Source organism: Dunckerocampus dactyliophorus, chromosome 12 (assembly GCF_027744805.1).
Source record: "Dunckerocampus dactyliophorus isolate RoL2022-P2 chromosome 12, RoL_Ddac_1.1, whole genome shotgun sequence".
NCBI classification, from domain to species: domain Eukaryota; kingdom Metazoa; phylum Chordata; class Actinopteri; order Syngnathiformes; family Syngnathidae; genus Dunckerocampus; species Dunckerocampus dactyliophorus.
Window position 1 is genome coordinate 29,399,049 of NC_072830.1, and position 21,302 is coordinate 29,420,350.

Below are 21,302 nucleotides of genomic sequence, written 5' to 3' on the forward strand. Positions count from 1 at the left end.
AATTTGGCACCGTCCAACAGAATTGGCCAATCAAATTATCCACTTTAAACTAAGTATAGCGGTCTTGCCTGTATATACAGTATATCCCATATCTTGAAATGCTGCTCACCCAGTAAACACTTGACTTTTCTTTGCATGCTTTGCTCCGTCTTATCTTAGCATAGAAGAGGACTCATGTGGTACTGGCTCTGATTCACTCATCAGATTTGGAGAAAATATGAGCCCTAAAAGGGTATCATTAACTGAGTGGAGAAGGCCTGGCAAAGGAGCTGGGCTGAGATTAAGCCACAAAATAAGAGATGCAGGGAGGGGGGTGGGCGGAGAGGGTCAGAGGAGAAAAGAAAACTGTTTAACCAAACTAAAGCCCTGAGAGGTGCAGCGTATGGGACCCCAAGCAAAACAACCTTTCTGGAGCCAAGACAGCCCAAAATGTCTCCTTCCACACCACACCAGGGAAAACCGGGAGGAGAAAAGAGGGTTTAGCTGGAACAGACTGTTGGAAAGACTTCAGTATCGCTGGCTGTTTGGGTGGGGTGGAGAACGGCTTAAATATGTCCACTGAGACAGGAGACAGTTCTGGTGGAGTATATATGCATGCGTGAGAGGCAGAGTGAAAGATAAAGCGCAAAGGGGACGTGTCCAGCTTGAATTCTAGGACTTGAGGGAATTGACTGGCCATATGTCAACTACTTACACCCCTTCTTCGCACGGCCCGGGAACACTTCTGGAGCTTTAGTTAACAGTGAGGCTAAATTGAGGCTGTGACACTCTGTCCACCCCTTTCTCTCTCCACCTTCACCTCACCACCATCACACAAAACAAAAGGCAGCAGAGACAAACGCTGCATTTATTTGGGCGGGACAGCCATGCCGCTTCTATTCAGGCGTCGGGGGACTAAGTGACTGCCTGACTGCATTAAACAGTATATAGAAGTCAACGCAGGCAGATGCTGGGTCAGATAATGGCTCTACTGACAACTTATGGATCCATCTGTGAGTCTCTCTCTGGCTGGTTTAGATGGTGTCTTTTGAGTGATGAACCCACTTGACTTGCTAACTAGCCTTCAGGGAATGTACTACAGTAATGGTTGGCTAATTTGAAGTTATAACAAAGTACACATGCGTGCACAAGTGTACAATGCCATCAGCACAACTACGATGCAAAAAAAAGGATAGTGACAGGTTTAAAGGAGTGCACTGCGGAACAGACATGGTAAAAGTAGTGGGAGGTATCAGGAAATGGTTACCTGTCATTTTTAACTAAATGTGTTTCTAACCTTGTTTCCTGTGTGGCGCTACGAGTGAGCGACCCCATGCTACCCTGTGACCTTGTTGTTCCCTGCCTTTTAAATCTGTCTCACCACACAGGTCATGGCGGGGGGGAGCCAACATGTTGAACTCGGTACATGTTAACTGTCATCCTATCTTATGGAGGAGATGTTTTAACTTGCTTCCTTCTGCTGTCAGGCAGCCATTTATCTTGAATACCACAGAAAAAGACAGTGGAGTACGGCATGCATTGCTTTTTTATATAGTACTGTATATAATATATATACTGTAGTATAGTATATAGTACTGTGGCCCAGGAGGAGCTTTTAAAATAAAGACATTTGTGGGCCAACGTATTCGCATGGGTTCCATTCATGCCACATCATGAAGTGGTGAAAGCTAATTATTTTATCCAGATTCTCACCGAGATCAAGTGTTTGCCGTCTTTTTGCTTAATCCAGTGGAACAGTCTGTTCCTTTCAGACTGCCTAACTGACGTCGACATAAGCGGTTGGCTACATGACCAAAAGTGCGACTAACCATTGCGTGCACATTTACTTGTGAGTTTGGCCAGACACCTGAGAATGGCCGACAGCAAAGGATTTACTATGCCGGTTGACACCGTTTTCCTCCATCTGTGCTTTTTTTTTGGATGGAGGATAAGCGGCATAGGAGATGGATGAATGGATGGAAGTCACTTTTCTGTGACTTAAAGCCTCCTATTTACTTATTCTAAACTTAAGGAAGGGTTTAAAACAGAGCGGGGAAGAAGAACTGTCATGGCACTGTCATGTCGGACATGCCATGGCTGACTCCAGGCAGTGTGAAGGTAATCTAATTTAATGTCATGCCTCATCAATGTAACTACTGACACCGAGTGACCAGAATACTACATAATATATATTTGACTAATAATACGCCAGCCAACCACAAAACAGCGACCATCAATTAATTCATTTTTGAAAACCTGCAATAGCGTGAGAAACCGTTTCTGGACGACCTGAGCCACTGCCGCACAAAGTGTGTTTTTTTCAGAAAAAAAACACTTTCACGCAACATTCATCTTCTATGCTGCTTCTCCTCACAAGGGTCGCAGGGGTATGCTGGAGCCTACCCCAGATGACTTCGGGCAAGAGGCGGGGTGCACCCTACACTGGTCGCCAGTCAATCGCAGACTTTCACACAATTAAAAAACAACCTCTCTCCTCCATCTCCAGCTCCCCTCCCAAGCTGCTGTGCCTATAGTGCAGGCTTGCATAAGATAAAGAGAGGCCTTATTCTAAGGCGAGCCATTCTACTTGACCTTCGCTGGCCCTTTTCACTCTTTCATTCCCGTCTTTGGGGCGCGTTTAGTCGCAGCTCAATGTGGCGAGTACACCACGGGTAAAGACTGGGACGCAAGAGCCTTGAGTCTTGACGGGGGAAATACCCGAAACACCCCCCGAGCCCCCTCTGTCCTCCACGCACTTGCACACACACCCCCTCAAAAAAAAAAATCGGCCTGACTTCAAAGTCGGCATGCATTCATTAATTGCCCTTTGAATTGATATCAGACAGTCCCAATAAAAGTGTGAAAGGAGAAAGAGGCTTTAATGAAGTATAGAGGCGCCATTCATTTGAGGATAACTATGTTTTCATGCTTGAATAGTCATCATGCATGGGCTTATTAGGAAAAACTCACAAGAGAGGGAGGACTGCCGGACAAGGAGAGTCGGGCTAGAGAGCCCCCAGGGTAGGGGAGCGTGATTTGGTGCTCACCACTTGGCCCTGGTGCCCTCCTCCTTTGCCCTCGTGCCCAGAGACTCACTGAGTGACACATTCATTCTCTCAATAGACAAGACAGAGCCCTCTTCACCAGACATTTGACTCAGGCCACTAATAGCTATTATAAGATCCTCCACGACCTTACTGGTCCCGTCTTTGTCACATCATAATGTCGGCAACATATTGCACTGAGGAGAACTTAACCTGTTCGGTGTTTAGATGTCATTTTTTGTTTGTTCCAGTCAGCTCAAAAGGTTCTACTGTGAAAAAATATATTGTGTTAAACGTTTCCTTAAAGCTTAAGTTGGATTCGTTTTAGGTTAGCTGCACATGGCTGCTGCCACAATGTGCCTTATGTTCCATTTCGGTAGTATCGATACCAAGGGTAACATCAGTGCCAGTGTCAGATCGACAATGTAATGGTCTGTGGATTTTTGCGTCATATTGTTCACATTTATATACTGGTTAATTGTTTACAGACTCAGGGGATACGTTGTTGGACACAGGAGGTATTTGGAGCAAAAAGTCAAAGAATTTCAATGAGAGCGTCTATTTACGACACACAGTGGAACATCGGTTTACAAAAATTGGGGCAAAAATGTAATTCCAATGAATTTATTCCAGACAGCCAAAATATTAACAAAAAATACATTTTATAGAGAATAATTATAGTTTTACATGCAGAAAACAATGTCAAAATAATTATAAATGATGACTGGATGGAACTTATTGTTGATGTGGACTACCCGTGCATCCCGGTGTTTCTCGCCTTCTTTATCAAATTGCTGGTAATCACAACTTTCTTGAGGGGCTAGCCACACGGAAATGTTCAGGTCAAAACGGCAAAGTCTTTTATCGTTTCCGCCTCTTAGCCACACGGGAAAGGCAAAAGGCGCCACACGTAGGTGTGCTTGTGTATTACATCGTTGTCACTCAGTTATGCGTTCCCGTCTGGATGCAACAATATACTAATCTGGCACAGTGTGGAATGCGACTTTATTTCAACCCGCCAAAAAAAATCCCAAGAACGTTCCCGTGCGGTCAGGGTGCTAAACTCCATAGTGGGTTATTTAGCAGCCACACACAATAAAAAAATGCATGGACAACACCTAGGGTGCCCTGTTTGGGCACTCAATTTTAAGGAACAATACAGCACAGGGCAAACAGACAAGTGCAATAGTGTTCCCTCGTTACATGGCGGTTCACCTTTCACGGAATCGCAGATTTGCAATTTTGCATATTTTTTTAATAGCGCACATTGTGTTCTGCATCCTTGTGGTGTATTTGAGCGATCTATCAGTGCTCTGTTGTATGTGTCTGTTATTGTATTTACTGCTGCTACCAGGAGAGGGTGTTGTATACTCATGTGAGCGTTGAAGACGTGTGCAGCGCCGCCTCGTCTCAGTATGTGTTTATGTGCCTGTACGAGCATATTAGGAACATATTAGTAGACAATAGCCGGCTAAATGTACAGCCACAGCCACAGTCCTTATTGGCTAAGAGAGAGCCCGCCCATTGTATTTTGCGTCCTGATTGATTGACAATGGTCTACAGCCAATCTCCTTTGTGCCGTTTCCTGTTGTGGTCAATAGTCGCCAGCAAACTAGCTAACTGTGTGAGCTGCTTGCTAACCGCCAATAAACAATAGAAGAAGAAGCTAACCGGCTAAATGAATCTTCGGTTCAAGGAATGGCATGAGGAGGAGGATCACGACAGGAGCAATATGTTTTAACAAGGATACAAAAACGCTACGGCCGAACAGCGCCCGGACAAAGCACGGTCAGCGGAGTGAATACGCGTGAGTCACTTAATAATTTCTTGTGTCCAACCTAGTGGATTGACCATTAAAATTCAAACGAAATTTGAATGTTGAGAGTGTTTAAACGTGAGAAAATGTTAACGCCTGTGTGAGAAAAGTGTATCAAATGTATTGTGAGGGGTTTTACAGCCTTAAAACATATATAAGAATAGCAAACAAAGTTGGCTACTTTGCGGATTTCACTTATTGAGGGCTGCTTTGGGAACCTTTCCCCCGCGATAAACGCGGAGACACTGTATTGTAGATAAACCGAGACCGCGTATGAAAACCGAGGCGAAATTTGAGCAAAATTAGACAAAAACCAAATCATAGAAAAAAAGGAGGTTTGACTGTCTTGTGTTAAGACGCTTCCTGGTTAAACTACTTAAAAACTTTGTTTCGAGCTAAGCAGCTTTGTTTGGAGATACGAGACTAGTTATGTGCGTGTGGTGGAAGAATGTGTAGTTGCTATTGATAGGGAATCATTTTATAATTTTATTTATATCATTACCTTATATTATATTGTTGTGTTTATGCATTGTTATATCGTTCACAAATAAGTCTGTTTGCCTAAAATATTTGTCTGCTTTATTCTGATTACCATTATGATCAACAAAGTAAGGCAAAAACACAAAATCGTTCAATGATGTTGACAATTTGTATCAGTATCGGTGTCAGCAGTACTGACCATGTATTCATTTAGTGTTGCCCAACCCTGATCTGTGCTCCCTCTCTAATTCCTCGCTTTCCAAGTGTCCTCTCCCCTGGCGCCCATCCAGTGTATCCCCACCTTTTACAGTTGCAGCCTAGAGTCATTTTTTTACACACCCACATTATTTGCCTGCCCCGTTTGTGTGACAAAGCCAGCTAAATCTTAATGGCTCTTTCATGTATTGTGTGCTCATGGCTCCCTTTTGTCCCCTCGCCATTGGCCTGGACCCTGGTTACAATGAGCCCCGGAGAAAGGAGGCAGATTGAAGGAATGCGCCTCAATAAACCTAATTATGACATGATGACTGCACTCACCATGGTAAGGGCTTTTTCAAAGATCCGGGTTTATTCAATTAGCCTTTTCCAGGATCGTCTTTCACCAAATAAAGTTATCCCTTTTGACTGTTTGCATTGCAAAGAGGAATGCATGTGCGTGTGTGTGCCGGTGGTGTGTGTACGTGTGCGCGCGCACACGACTAAATAGAAATGTATCAGCCCCTAAACAAGGCTCCTCTGTATTATCTGGATCATTTCACCTAACAAGGAATACACTCTTAGACACACTGGAAATGTGAAGCGCTTTTTGTTCATGAACTTTGTCTAAAGGGTTCACTGTTAGTTGGAGCAAAAGCTTCATTTTTGATAGAACAATGAAGGATTTTTGAACAATGTGTAACTTTTTGTGGACGCTACCGGTCCAAACTTTTAGAACACTCCAATTTCTCTGGAGGAAAAAGCTGCATTTCCAAGTGTTAAGATGGTGTGTCTCTCTTCCATTGTCAATTCCCTTTTTTCTTGGCAATTTTGGAGCAATAAATGACTTTCTCCAGTTCAATGCTGTTCAGCTGATGCTCACAACAGTGTAGTACCACAGTGTGCTCCCAACAGTGTTTTCATGCAGACAGAGGAGGTAGTAAGTACTCCAGGACTTGGAACACCTGTAGGAATGAGTAGCACCAGCTGCCAAGGCTTGATCAACCCCACTTCTGCAGAACAGCTTTAAATTGTTGACCCATTTTGTGGTCCCTGAAACAGGCCTTTTTGTATCATTCTGAAATACACATTCTTTTTCAGTTTTGGGTAACCTTACTTTTTTTTAACGTCTGGCACTTCATCACTTAGCTTTGTACCATTTCAAGCTATTCATTGGACTTGAACCTCTTGAATTTCAATCAATAACTGGAAAAATTGGAGGGTTGTAAAACTTTTGACCAGTAGCGTACATTCTATCGCACCATATACCTCAAATATTAACATTACACAGGCAGTCAACATGTTAGAAATGTACATCATTAACCTCAATAACAACATTTTCTCATGAATTTCCCATGCATGTATTAATACTATTGCTGTTCTTTTGAACTTTGACAATACATTTGTAATAAATACCTAACATTACCAGTACCTTTACTTTACTTTATTGGCTTTTTCCTACTTGTATTATTATATTGTACCGATATAGAGTTAGAATTGATTTAAGCTTACTTGTCTTCCATTACACGCTTTATTATGATGATGGTAATGTAATGTAATGGTAAAGTGTGAACATGCTAAGGTTACATTGAATCATCTCAGGTTTACATGGTGAGCATTTGCAAGCAAATATGGAAAACAGACCATCTTAACACTTGTAGTAATGTGGCTCTTTCCTCCGGAGAAATTGGTGTGTTCTGAAACTCTTGACCGGTGGTGTATCTATCTATTTAAAAAATGAATGTATTAAATACCCTGTATGTACTGCCTCACGCAAGGGGTCACAAATAGCACAAATATAAGTTTTAGGCAGTGACTAACTTTGCAGGGGATGCACGGCTGACACCAGAGGAGAAAAGAATAGAAAACACGGGGAGCGGGGGCATTGTTTCTCTCCAGATGAAAGTGGGATGAAATAAAAGAGTCCATTTAATCTGCTTGAAGAGATTTGGAGAGCAGGCTGCAGAGCAGGGAGGGGGGGGCGCGAGGGGCCCTGAAGCAGGGCCCCAATTGTGAAGCTCTATGCTCCGGGGCCAGAGCTGGGCTCTCCGGGGAGATGACATTGCTTCCCATTCACTCCAGACACCCTTTAATACACTCCCTTCATCATGAAATGTGGCATAGCACAATATCAACATCGTTTAGAAGACATTATTCATGTTCACGGGGGCGGAAAGGTCAACATCCATCCAAGGACTCAATAATCAATCATAAATTTTAGAGGGGCATTGGTTATTACCACCATCTCACAAGAGAAAAAACTTCCTTTTTTTTGACCGTTTAGCGCACGGGTGCCCAAACTTTTTCCACCGAGGGCCGCATATGGAATTGTAAAAAAACCAAACCGATACATTCTGTGCATTACAGATGCTAAGGCCAATCCAGTGCAAGTCAATACATGCTATGATGTGTAATAGGTGACAAAGTACATGAGAATAATATCGAATCCTTTGTCTTATCAAATAAATAAATGAATCTATTTTATTTTGTCACTTTACCCCGGTGCCAATACATAACAAAAACAAGCGGCGGGATGAAAATTAACCCCCGGGTCGCACTTTGAACACCCTTGATTTTAGCCAGGATATGTGACAAAGAAATTGGCCTCTGGGGGGTTATGTTGATTTAAACAAATTACACTTTTTTTTTAGTAAGTCACTTGACACAATACAACCATCTTATTGAAGGACATACAACTACTGTAGTATTTAGAATATTCATGTCAATTTCAAACATCTTAAAAGTTGCTTTATGCTGGATTATGGGCACTTTCAACAAATATTTGATTTTTTTTAATAGTTCTTCTATTATTATAAGTATTTGGCCTCTTTGAAACCTGTTGAAGTTGTTATATACAGTATCTGTCTGCTTTAAGAAGTATTTCCAACATGTCATAAACAGTATTTGTGCACTTGAAAAAGTAAATGACATTTAATATACAGTGTTTGGACACTTCAAAAAAAAAAAAAAGACTTGAAAGATGTTGAAGTACTGTTATATAGTTAGCATTTGTGCACTTTTTTAAGTATTTGAAACATGTTGAAATATTGTATACAGTATAGTATTTGGGCATTTTCTAAATATTTTTAAATCATGTGGAAGTTGTTATCTTTGGTAGTCTAGTTGGGCACTTTAAAAAGTGTTGTAGTTGCTATAATACAGTATTAGGACACTTTTTTAAGTATTTGCAACTTGTTGAAGTTGCCTATTATATGCATATTTGGGGACTTTAAAAACAGTTTGAAACTTGCTTGAAACTGTTATATACAGTATTTGGACACTTTTTGAAGTATCTATATATATTATATTCTAGGCTGTATGTTTTTTTACACTACACAAAAGTATTTGAAACTTGTTGACATATTATATTCAGTATTTGTGTACTTTAAAAAAGGATTTAAACATCATCCAAGTATTATATTTAGCATTTGTGCACTTCTAAAAAGTATTTGAAAATTGTAGAATTATATTTAGAATTTGTGCACTTTTTTTAAAGTATTTGAAACCTGTAGTAGAGTATTGTTCTTTCATTCGTGCACTTTAAATAAGTATTTTAAACTTGTCAAAGTAGTACATGTGCACTTTAAAAAGGACTTGAACCCTGCTGAAGTATCATAGAAGGTATTTTAAAAAGGTGCAAGTGCTAAACGTGAGCGTGTTTGTGAGGCTTCAACTGCAGTGGCAGGCTTCTATGGAGGAGTCTAAAAAGGAAACATTTTGTAGGTGAAAATGGACATTTTCGTTCCTTAAAAAATAAAAAAAAGCTCCGGAGCGCTCCCTGAATAATTCATCCTTCATTGCGGCCTCGTCGTGTGCTTTGCATGGAGAAGCTGCCCTCGTCCCTCTCCTTGAATTCTAAACAGGTCTCCCCTTCGTCTTTTAGTGCACAAAATGTGTTTCCAAGCTGGGCCTTTTGTCCGCGCACAGCCCGAGCGTGAGTCCTAAATAGACTCCTGCGTCTTTTGTCTCCAAGTTCATCCCCGTTGTGCGCGCAGGCTCGGCTTTGTGCGCTGATGGAAACCGTTGAACAAATGTTTGATCAACTCATCCTGGGGGGACAATGCTGTCTCCTCAGACTAGGACGCTTTATCTCTCATCCTCCACTTCACTCAACAAAGACAACCAATGGAAACTATGGCGCGCGCATTTGGAGACACACTATCGAAGCACAGGGTGGATGGATCGATACAGATATCGATAATATTGATACCAAGTGTCGGAGCCTTACGTTTATTTTCACGAATATCGGGTTTTTGTTATGTTTCACATGTTGTTACATTTTTGATATTGTTGTATTTCTTACAAACAGGGAACAAGTTGTTGAATGAGTATTTTTTTGCTTTTTTTACGTTGTTTTGCACGCTTGACTTATTTGCTCAAACAATTTTATGTACAGTAGTAAAAGTTACTACGTTACATTGTCTTACAGCCTATTGGTGGATTTATATATTCTTCAATTGTTACGTTTGATGATAAACAAAATATATTATAAACATATTTTTTAATTAAAACATTAATAAAATTATATACAATCTTTCAAAAATACACAATATTTTTTATTGGTATTGGATCGATAGTAAAAAAATGTTTGTATCGCCTGGGATCGCGGGGGGGCTTTTAAAAAACAATCAAAGGCATCTCAGTATCCTTTCCTTAAACTCCCACTTGTATTTGTAGTCAAGGCATGAACCCCCGATTATCTTCAACAATCTATGGATGATCATTGGAATGAAACGCACCCCTCATTTACAAATTCATGTGCTTTCATCTTTTTCCAGCGAGCACCGCGTACAGAAAAACTTATGGTGGATACTTTGATACGTCTTGTACATTAAGGATGCTGAAACCAACCCAGCGTAGGTCAATAGACGCTAAGCTATCTGAACAAAACATCTTAGTTTTGTGTTATACGTAAGTAAATTAGTGTGCTATCTAAAACTATATTTTATTAATAATGAATTCATTTTATTTTTGGAATATGTGGAGGGCAGAAAATGACCCATGGGCCACACTTTGGACAACCCTGCCAAAAATGATCGATTTGCCTGATTAAATGGGGTAGCATGAACACATACGATATTTTAAGAAGGTATTTTCTGAGGTAAGCATTCTGCAAAGTGAATGAAAGAAACCGCTAAACACGCACTCACTCACTCCCCCCTCTTCGTGCACTAAACCATCACCTGCTGTTTGATTTACTGTCCGGGCCTCCTGGGAAAAGCCTTAAGGCGTGGAGACATGGTCGATAAAGAATTCAAAATACAACCCCCCCCCCGCACCCAACAATGCATCAAACCGGGAGACGTCCAACAGGTCAGAGAAGCCAACTTCTACATCAGCGGTGTCGAAACGAGGCCCACATGCAGAAAGAGAATGCAGTGATGGAGGGGCAAAGGTGCTCAGAGAATAGCAAATGAAATACTAAATGAGCACATGGCAGTAAAAGAAGTGACCAGAGTATAGCTTGTGAAGAGAAGAATATTAAAAGGTGTTAAAACAAAAAAAAGATAAAGAATAAAAGAAAGATAAATGAATAAACACTGGAGTACAAATCCCGAAAAGGCGCCTATACAAGGTTCCACACCCCAGGGCTATAAAACATGCCACAAAACAAGCAGCAGCAGTACAATTTTAAAAAACGAAAATGGCCCCCGGGCCACATTTTGGACACCCCTGAATCTACTATGTACTATAATACCAAAATATGAGCATAAAGTGGAGAAGTTCACTCACATCTGTCTCCCAAGATGCCCTCAATGCTGTGTTTGGCCCTGCGGTCAATGTCCTCCAGCTTCTCACCATCATCTTCGTCTTCATCATCATCTTTGCCCCCAAACTTGCTCCTCATGACGCGACTGATGGCGCTCACTGTAGGAAAAGTGCACGCAAAAGATGTCAACATAATGAATACCATTAAGACTCTAATCCGAGAAACGCAATATAATATTAAGCATAATGCTAGTTTCTGCACCATTTTTACCTAAAGGAACATTGTTGCGTCACACATCCCAACCTTCATCTCCCAGCTAAACATACCCGGGTTTTCCCGCTTGTAGTCTTCTATCCTCTTGTCCACCTCCGGCGTCGTTGTCTGCTTTAAATGTCAGAAAAAGTGTCAGTGTTCATTATTATAATTATTATTGTTTTTAAACATGTCCTATAATACCTTGGGTTTGCTGCCCCCGATTGCCCCCGGTCTGATGGAGCCGGTCTCCTGGTATCGGCACAGGATTTTGGACACGCAGCCGTGGGAGACCCGGAGCTGTCTGGAGATGACGCACGGCCGGATGCCGTGATGGGCCATCTCCACGATTTTATGCCGAATATGGTTGGGCAAAGGCCGGCCATTTATGAACACTCCACCGAGCTGGTTAACGCGGCCTTGACCCAGCGGAGTTGACACTATAAGCGCGTAAAAAGAAACGAATTACAAAGTAAAAGTGGGGGAAAAAAGGTTCTGGTGACAACTTTTGAAGGCTTTACCTTCCAGAGGGAAGCCGCTGCGTGGGTAGTTCTGAGCCAGCGTGGGTCGCATCATCCTGGGGATAGACCCAGCCAGCGCGGTCATACTTCCACCAACCCAAGTGTTAGACGAATCCCTCCAAGCCAGAAGTTGTGATTCTGCCGTCACCGTCTACCGCCTGGGAAGCGTCACAATTTACGTTTTGGTGGCACAGCGAACATCCGACCGTCCCGGAATAAGAAAGCCGGAAGCCAGTAAGTCGAAATAGTCCACTTTATCCCTTCTAAAAGTGATGCATCCGAAATGTTATTGTAATTTGTTGATGGCGGACAAGTGAGAAGAGACAGTCCAAAGTAGTGGAGCTCATATCCTAGCCGGTCAGCGCTCTCGGCTCTGATTGGTCCAGGGGGCAGACCCCCATTTACCAGACGTCTACGGTGATTGGCCGAGAATGAAAACTTTCCTCGTATCACAGGCGTTGTTACAATATGGGGCGTCTTTCCGTTTCTCAGGATGAAACTCCGAACAACAACTCTCAAAAATGTGTTGAATAACAAAAAATATAAACATAATTGTGTAATCTTGTCACACGAAAACCCAAACACCAACTTGTATAGATATTTTTTTTCTATATAGCAGCGTGAGACAAACATAAATATATTGTAATCATTCCTACATTTTGAAAAAATAACATTTGAGTAGAACTAAACCAAGGGTGTCTGGAGGACCACATGCAGAAAAATTAACACTAAACCCAACCCAATGTAGCTCAAACTTGGAAAGAAGGGAATATATTTAAAAGGGGGGAAGTCTGTGTTAAAGTTGGCAAATCAAATAGTAAGTATCGCTCTAGTCTCTTCCGTTAATGTAGTGTTTAATATATTTTTCTTCATTAGTGTAACATTCAACATTGCAGCTTTTATCTTGTAACATTCCAAGTTTTAATGAAATAACCACAGGGCAATAGAAAATGAACAGCGATCCGCAGATTGCCCCGAGGCCACACTTTGGACACACCGCCTTCTCCATTCCAGTAGTACTATTCAGTGTTTTGGTTTTTTCCCAGCTGTATCACATGTGGATTTGACGTCATGCAAATTAATTTGGTGATGCATGACTTGAAACTTCACACACATCATTGCAAATGACAAATGTTTTACTTTGGCAACAAATGCCTTAAGATATAGTCATGAACCATCCAGTAAAGATCAGTGCCTGTCACCACGCAGCGCGTCATATGAGCCATTTAACGGATCCTAATTTGTTTCCATGTCCTCTGTTTTGGACACAAATGGTGCTAAGTGTGCACAGTTCGAGGAATTTATTGCGGGTTTTTCAAGTCTGAGCTCCAGCCAGCCGAGAAGAGCCTGAAAGCAGGACGTGCTCCCCAGCAGGAGACGACGCCAGGGCCGCTGTAAAGACAGTCTGTGTGCGTCCCATCATGTGCAATAATCAATAAAGTCGCACCCTTAAAATAGACAATGCGAGAAAACAGTCACAAATAGTCATTCGATTGTCTTTGCTACGTATTGTGTTACTGACATTATTTTTTGTAATTCGCTGTGCACGCAACCCAAAAAGTCACGCTTATCCTTTGATTTGTCATTATGTTTTCAAATAAATTGAATTTATATTAATTGAATTCGTGTCTAATTACAGACACATGGTCCAGCTGCTTCGCTTGGAAGGATATCAACCAATGCAGGAGAATAAACAGTGAGTTCTTACTTCGGGCCTACGTGGGGGAAAACATGTCATGTCATGTCATGTAATTATATGTATTTTGTGTTTGCTCAAGGAGACCAAGTCAAGTTTCTGCATTTGCCCCGATCGTCTCATGTGTCTAAAATATTGTGTCAACACGTAAAAGATATACTGTGGATGAATGATCAGTAATAGATGGGTAAGATTAAATGAGCTCTGCGTCTTCCTCCTCCTTTTTAGGCACGTCGAACTGTGCAAATGTAGTCGTGTGATGTTCCTTGTCACGTCTGAAACAAATAAAGCACACATAACTTGCACCAATTCACTGAAATGTCCTCAAAGATGAGGGATATGCGTCCTGTGGGATTCAATTAACAATATCTTTAAAAATGGCTGTCACAAAAGTTTCAAAAGTTCCACCGGCAGTCTGCAACTTCGGGCTGGGGAGGGACTCCTGCGTTGTCATAAAACGGCTTCAGAAAGAGAGGCTGTCTTTTCCATTTGAAATCAACGAGGTAACGTTAGGAAAAGTAGTGTTTTTACTAAAAAGTATGGGATTCTCCTGCTATTTCACAACTTCTGCTACTACAGTTTACAGCATAAAAGTTTGACTCGTTTTCGTCTGATTCTTGATTTTATTAAGAGAAGGAAGGAAAGAACCACCAATTCGTGACGATTGGAGGTCTCACTGAAAGGGGATATTAAGACTAAAAAAAAAAAAAACAGAGGGTGCAAATGTGAACCATGCATACCCCCCCATTTTAAAGCGACATTGAATCTCCGTGTCCAATCCATTAGCAGGGGGAAGAAATTCAAAGTCAGAACTTTGCATGAGAAATAAATGAGTTGCACGAGCATGCTCAGCGTGGAGGCCAATCACAGCTTCATGATTGTTCAATTAATCTCAGCTGTAATACCGCGTGCAATGACAGCCACTTCGCCTTTAAAACACAATGGATCAATTAAAAAAAAGAAAAAGAAGTGTAAAAAAGTAAAAAGTAATTCATTTTAAAATAAAATAAATAAAAAAATTAAAGATAAATGAGACTAATGAGTAAAAAAAACTGACAGAAACGTTGTATTATAAATGCAGGATATAGATTATAGATAATAAGTTATTAAATAATGATAAATTAATTGCATTAGAATAAATTATTATTTTAAAACATGATGGTTCTCAGCATTCCTATTTATTTTTTTCTTATTTATTGAAATATGAAATATTACTACTTACTGCAGAATACCACCCATCAGCGTGATGCAGTGCATTTCCACGTGACTGCAAAGTAAGAGCGGTAGTGGTACACATACTGTTAAACGGAGACGTGCACTGTATGCATGCAACACTTTTGCTTTTGCTCCATGAGCTGACCTCAAAGGTGTAACTCGGTCGGCACGACTCCTTTGCCGCGACAATCCATCCACTTCACAGGTGTGGAATATCAAAATGATGATTAGACAGCATGATTTTTGCACTAGGCTGGCCACAATAAAAGGCCACTCCGAAATATGCAGTTTTATCACACAGCACAATGCCGCAAGTGTACAGTAGAGGGCGCGTGCAATAAGCATGCTGACTGCAGGAATGTCTACCAACGTGGTCTCCGTTAGCATAAGCAGTCTCCAAAGGTGCTTTGAAGAATTTGATAATATATCCAACTGGCCTCACAAGCACCACCAGCCCAGGACCTCCACATCCAGCATCTTCACCGCCAATGTTGAGCAAGACCAGCCACCTGGACAGCCGCCGCATCAACCAAAGATTTTGTGCGGAAACTGTCGGAAACCGTCTCAGGGAAACTCATCTGCATGCTCGTCACCCTCAACGGGGTCTCGACCAGACAGCCGTTCATCGTTGTAGACAACCTAAGTGGGCAAATACTCACATTCGATGGCGTCTGGCACTTCGGAGAGGTGTTCGCTTCGTGGATGAATACCCATTTTCCCCGTTTACACTGTACAGGGCAGCTGGCAAACAGCGTGTATGGCGTCGTGCGGGCGTCGTGCTGATGTCAACGTTGTGGATGGAGTGACGGGGGGGTTATGGGTACATGGGCAGGCGTATGCTGTGAACAACAAACAGGTGCATTTTATTGAAGATACCGTGACGAGATGCTGAAGCCCGTTGTTGTGCCGTTCAGCCTCGACCATCACCTCATGTTGCAGTATGATAATGCACGGCCCAATGCTGCAAGCTCTGCACACAATCACTGGAAGCTGAACACACCCCAGTTTTCGCATGGCCAACATACTCGCCGGGCGTCACCCATTGAAGACTTTTGGGATGCTCTGGATAGATGATCTCGGCAGGAGAAGTGCTCACTAATACGGCTGTGTAGTGCTTGTGTATGCGTATGTGTTTTATTTAAATGGTACAATCAGCTGTGTGTCATGAATACACTAAGTCAACTTCAAACTACACTGGATAGTAACTTTTACAATTCCACAGGCATGCGAAGGCTGTTTTTGGAGGGAAAAATAAGACTAAGGCACTTACAGTTTAGAGCAGGGTCGGGCACCTTTTTGGCTAAGAGAGCCATGAAAACCATCCATCCATCTTCTATGCCACTTATCCTCACTAGGGTTGCGGGTATGCTGGAGCCTATCCAGGCTGACTTGGGGCGAGAGGCGGGGTACACCCTGGAATGGTCGCCAGCCAGTAGCGCACAAACAAATAGACAAACAAGCATTCACTCTCACATTCATACTTATGGACAATTCAGGGTCTGCAATGAAGCTAACGTGCATGACTTTGGAATGCGGGAGGAAACCGGAGTACTCGGTTACGCACGCACGGGGAGAACATGCAAACTCCACACAGAGAAGTTCAACGGAGATTCGAACTTCCCCATCTCCTGACTGTGTGGCCAACATGCTAACCACGAGGCCACTGTGCGGCCCGCCATGAGAACCACATATTTTAAAATGTATTTACATGAGATCATTTTTTTTTTTTACATTCAGCCTGCATTTTTAAGCAAGACCAACAATGTTAGACTATAATAAGTCTCTGAATTTCTTATTTTTAATCACATTGTTATACTGAAGCTATCCGGTAATAAATAAAATACTTCTTACCGTTAATGCAACTTCTGGTGCTGCATGGTTTTGCATCGTTCTCCGTGTCGTTCTTTCTTTTCGCCATCTTCTTCCTCTAAAGGGTTGGCTCTGCAGCATTAGCTATGGGCGACTATGTGATCAAAGGAGAGGAGTTTACCTCTTGACATCCCAATGGCCCGCATTATCCAGTAACAATGGAATTTTGGAAATATCGGAAGGACAGTTGGCATTGGCTGTGGTCGCCCGCCCTGCTGGAGAAAGTTTTATATTTTCAATGTTATTTGTAACATTGTGATTTCTGTAATGTTTACTTTAAAATGTCAGCAAAAAAATACATCAATAAATAAATGTCAAGAAATGTGTGAGAGCCAGTCATCAAAAGAGCCATATCTGGCCCCCGAGCCATTGGTTTCCTACCCCCGGTTTAGACTGATGACCATGCTTGAGTAGAGCGTAGTAGCCACAGTCTTCCAGTAGATGGCATGTTTGATGCACAGCAGGGATGTTAATCTGCCAAAACTAGAGCAGAGACAGGTCAAGCATGATCAAATAAAGCCCCACTGACACTGAGCAGCTGTGCATGAAGAAACGAACACACAAACAGTGTCGTGTATATTCATGTGTCCTTTATTACAGAAATGTGTTTATGTTGGAGAACAATTCTCTGTGCAAATACATTGGGTGCTTCAACAACACAACATACTCCCATAAAGCCAACAATAAATACAAGAACGCTGTCATTTTGGAAATGTACCCCATTGCTTGTGTTGAAGATGAGGGAGAAAGTGCTTAGTTGGAACAAGGATAAGTGAGGATTGGAGTCAGATTGGGATCACAAGTTTTGTGTCTGTGTTTCATTTCCATCCACGTCCCTGACATGAGCAAACCAAAAGTTTGGGTTTTTTGTGCTAAAACACTTTAGTGTCCCAATAATGATTTTTCACTTCTTGGGGTGAAAACAGGTTTTTGGAATGGCAATTGACATGCTCCAAATACACGAGGAGTAGCAGTAGCGCTTCATCAGGTATCACTCTGGCAAAGACGTCGTTGTTGCATTACAGTCGAGTGTACAGGCAGATGTAAAACGCAGTTCCATTTCATCCCAGGGTGTGCAAGTCTGCATTTGATCACATATAGCCAACATTTTGATGGAAATGACCGTTAAGGGTTTCAGTATTCTACCGTACATTTGCATCGTAACCCTGTGGGGTTAGGAGACTTGACACCAGATCACTAATAAATGCTACGATGTAAAAACCACGTGTTTTCTTGCAGTGTGCATGGTTTGCGTGATTGCAATAAAAAGGTTGCTTCGTTAGCAAAAAGGTGAGGCACAAGAGTCAGAGACACAAGTCCCTTCCATTAAAAACAAAAAAAACCCTCCACCTTTCAGCAGCCGATTGTGCACATTGATAGCCAAACGCCAAGTGAAAGCGATCGCTGAGTGTATCCCGTTACGCTTGAGCAAATACAAAACCCAACACAGGAGGTGCTGCTTTCATTGTGAAAAAGGAAACGGTGCCACCCTGTAGGCTGGGGGTGTCCAAACTTTTTCCACCAACAACAGAAAAACTGAGGGACGCCGGGAGCCGCTTTGATACATTTTGCACATAAAAGATGCTAAAACCAATCCAATGTGGGAGATGTTGTTTTCAACAAAATGCTAACGTTTCAAACGTATTACTTCGTATATAGTGTACAGTATTTGGGGCCTTTTAAAAATAATATTTGAAACTTATTGAAGTTATTATATACAGCATTTGGCGGAGCATGCCAATACAAAAACAAGCTGCGGCCTGCGCCACACTTTGGACACCCCTGCTAGCGACAGTTAATAAAGCAAAGTAATGAAATATCTAATCAGTTCATATTTTTAATATGCCAGTAAAAAACGAGCTGTGGGACGAAAAATGGCCCACCGGCCGCACTTTGGACACCCCTGCTGTACTGGGGCAGGTACTAAAGCTGCAAAGCTGCAGAAGAATCAAAGTGTGCATAAAGAGCTTATAACATGTAACCACACCTCACCCGATGTCTGGAATATTTCTGAACTTTGTTCTGCACAAAAGGTTGAGAGTGAATCATCATGGGCAGTCGTCCTAAGGTAAGCGGAATATGCACATCACGTTAGGCAAGATAGAAGCACTTCACATTCAGTACCAATCACAACTTCAGTTGGGCCGATGACATATCCAAGTGCATATTTGAAGGGGAAACATGACTGAGAATCAGGTTGGCCACAAAGGCCTTTGGGTGTCTGCTATACAACTAGAAGGCCATCAAGGATGATTTCAGTAGAAAAGGAACAGGTAGCAGGAATATCTACAAGCTCTTCATGAGCAGTCAAAGGTGCTTAGGCATTCCTCCGGGAGTTTCCGGTGGTGGATGAGCGGCCTGTCTCATGGTCGGGTCTGTATTTGAGCCAGCAGATGAGCCATGTGACCACCACGGAGAACATGGCCAGGATGCTGGCCACCGACAAGCAAATTGGTCCTGCCGGGGAGGGGGGGATGCTGTGACTGTGCACAAAGATCAGACCCATGAAGAGCAACACGAGCATGGAAAGGAAGGAGAAGATAACGCACACGCAGCCGGTGGTTAAAGCCACCCTCTTGCAGCTCTGACAGCTGTCATAGCGCACCGAGTCTTGGGAGAGGGTGGTGGCCGTGGACACGGTGGTGGAGGGGGTCGCTTGGCTGCCGCTGGACGCTCCCGACGCCTCCTCCCGACGGAGGGCGACGAGTGCCGGGTGCAGCGGGGGAGGGTACGGCGGCAAAGCGTCCTGGGGCAGGGGATCGGAGTCGATGTACAGCGGGAAATCCTCCGTCACCTTGGTGTTGTTGGGCAGGTTTTGTATCCGATAATCCGGCACTGGCGTGCGGTGTCGACAGACCGGGCAGCTGATGCGCCATGGCCGCTCCTCGCGGAGATGCAGCGTGTTGAGGCACTCCTCGCAGAACGTGTGCAAGCACTCCAAGATCTTCGGCGCCCGGCGGTCAAGGTCGAAATAATTGTAACAGATTTTGCATTCGTATTCCTCGTACGTGAACGCAGAGGGGGTGTCCGGGGCGGGTTCCGCTCCGTGTGATGCTGAATCTACCTCTGCCATGTCATCTTTCGCCATTCACATTCTCTGGTGAACACAAAGGGAGCTGGCGGACAGATGCTGACGTCTCTCCTCTCCCCCGCCTCTCCTCTCCTCCGAGCTCAGCGAGACGCCATCATCCCCGCAGACTGTGTCTTTTTATCATCCCTGATGGCGATCTGGCCTTAAATAATAAAGAGCTCTCATTTCCTCTTCATTACTTGTGTGGGAGCGGATGACGTCATGCTGGACGGTGACTGCAGCCATCCATCCATCCATCCATCCATCTCGTCCAGTTAAAGAGACGGTGTTGTTGACCGTCCTTAATATCGGGGCATACTTCACATTTTGGTATCAATCCGTTCCCAAGTAAATTTGCTCATTTTTTTACTTTACAATTTTCAAGACGATTGCCATTAATTTGTTAATATAATTCATTTTATTCAGAATATAACACTGGACAAAAAATATTTGATCAGCAAACGTATTTCTTACTACTTACTTACTTGGTGTAAGTGGCTTTCCGTGGATACAACTCCCTAAAATGAACCAGATGATTGCAATGTCAAGAGACATTGCGTGTGAATGCGGAGGTGGGGGTGGGGTGGGGGGTGTCCATGTTGATGTTGGAACGGTTGGAATCTGTTGAGAAATGTGGAAGTAGTTGCTGAATGCCTTTGATCTAATTAGATCAAAGGCATTCAGCATTCTGGAAAAATAGGAAAAGTGGGAATTGCAGTGATGCAGATAGTAGCACGAATGTCCTGAATTATTGAATGGTTTGACGATGAACGGGTTGGAATCTGTTGAGAAATGTGGAAGTATTTGCCTTTGATCAAAGCATTCCGGAAAAATGGGCATGTCGGGAAAAGTAGGAATTTTGGGAATTGGCCACATGTCTCAATCTCTTGACTTATGCAAGCATCATACGGACACCCGGACGTTGTAAGGATGAGGAGGAGCTCGACGGTCAGCAATCTCTTTATTGCAAAAACAAAACAGGCTACTGTCAAACCAGCCACCCCAAAACAAGATCAGGAAACTCGAGTGTTCTCTCTGCATGCCAGCTTCTTCCTCCCACACCCGCACCCACGCATCACATTCAGATTGGAAATCACAACAGGAAGTTTGCAGATATGATCACACAAGCACCAGGAATCAAATACAAAATGAAATATTAATAGTTAGGCCAACATTAGCAGCCGCAAACCGCAGTCCTTGCAGGAGCGCTCGCGCCAACACTGCCATCGAGTGGTCACAACAAGATACAACAAGAAGACATACGTCAAAGATTTAAATAAATACGTTTTTGCTCCAATTTATTTATTTATTTATTTTTATTGATATGTGTTAAAATGTCAAAGTTGTGCAATGTTGAGCGTTGATAAATGAAAAGACTAGTACGGTGTAGTTAGCCGCTCTATTGGTGGCGACAGTGTTGCTTTTAACAGTCAAAATCTTTTAGGAACTCCTCAA

General features: G+C 42.7%; 2 protein-coding genes across 3 annotated transcripts in view; both read right to left on the bottom strand.

Moving 5' to 3' along the window:
- pax3b (paired box 3b) overlaps positions 1-21,302 on the bottom strand; it is a 38,373-nt gene that overhangs the window by 14,608 nt on the left and 2,463 nt on the right. For both annotated transcript variants that reach the window (XM_054795288.1, XM_054795290.1), the window contains exons 2-8: positions 20,333-20,468; positions 16,760-17,260; positions 15,568-16,321; positions 11,998-13,968; positions 11,681-11,916; positions 11,551-11,608; positions 11,248-11,382 (exon numbers count right to left, since the gene is read on the bottom strand). In XM_054795288.1, the coding sequence (XP_054651263.1) occupies positions 11,248-11,382; positions 11,551-11,608; positions 11,681-11,916; positions 11,998-12,082 (514 nt within the window). In that variant the 5' untranslated portion in view covers positions 12,083-13,968; positions 15,568-16,321; positions 16,760-17,260; positions 20,333-20,468. The remainder of the gene's footprint in view (positions 1-11,247; positions 11,383-11,550; positions 11,609-11,680; positions 11,917-11,997; positions 13,969-15,567; positions 16,322-16,759; positions 17,261-20,332; positions 20,469-21,302) is intronic.
- Positions 17,254-20,337, bottom strand: LOC129191702 (E3 ubiquitin-protein ligase rnf152-B). The gene has a single exon (XM_054795294.1). It carries the CDS (start codon positions 19,863-19,865, stop codon positions 19,095-19,097), a length of 771 nt encoding a protein of 256 aa, XP_054651269.1. The 5' UTR covers positions 19,866-20,337; the 3' UTR covers positions 17,254-19,094.

Bases quoted from the DNA above. Each gene is read 5' to 3' on its own strand.
- LOC129191702 (XM_054795294.1), bottom strand. From the start codon at position 19,865: ATGGCGAAAGATGACATGGCAGAGGTAGATTCAGCATCACACGGAGCG.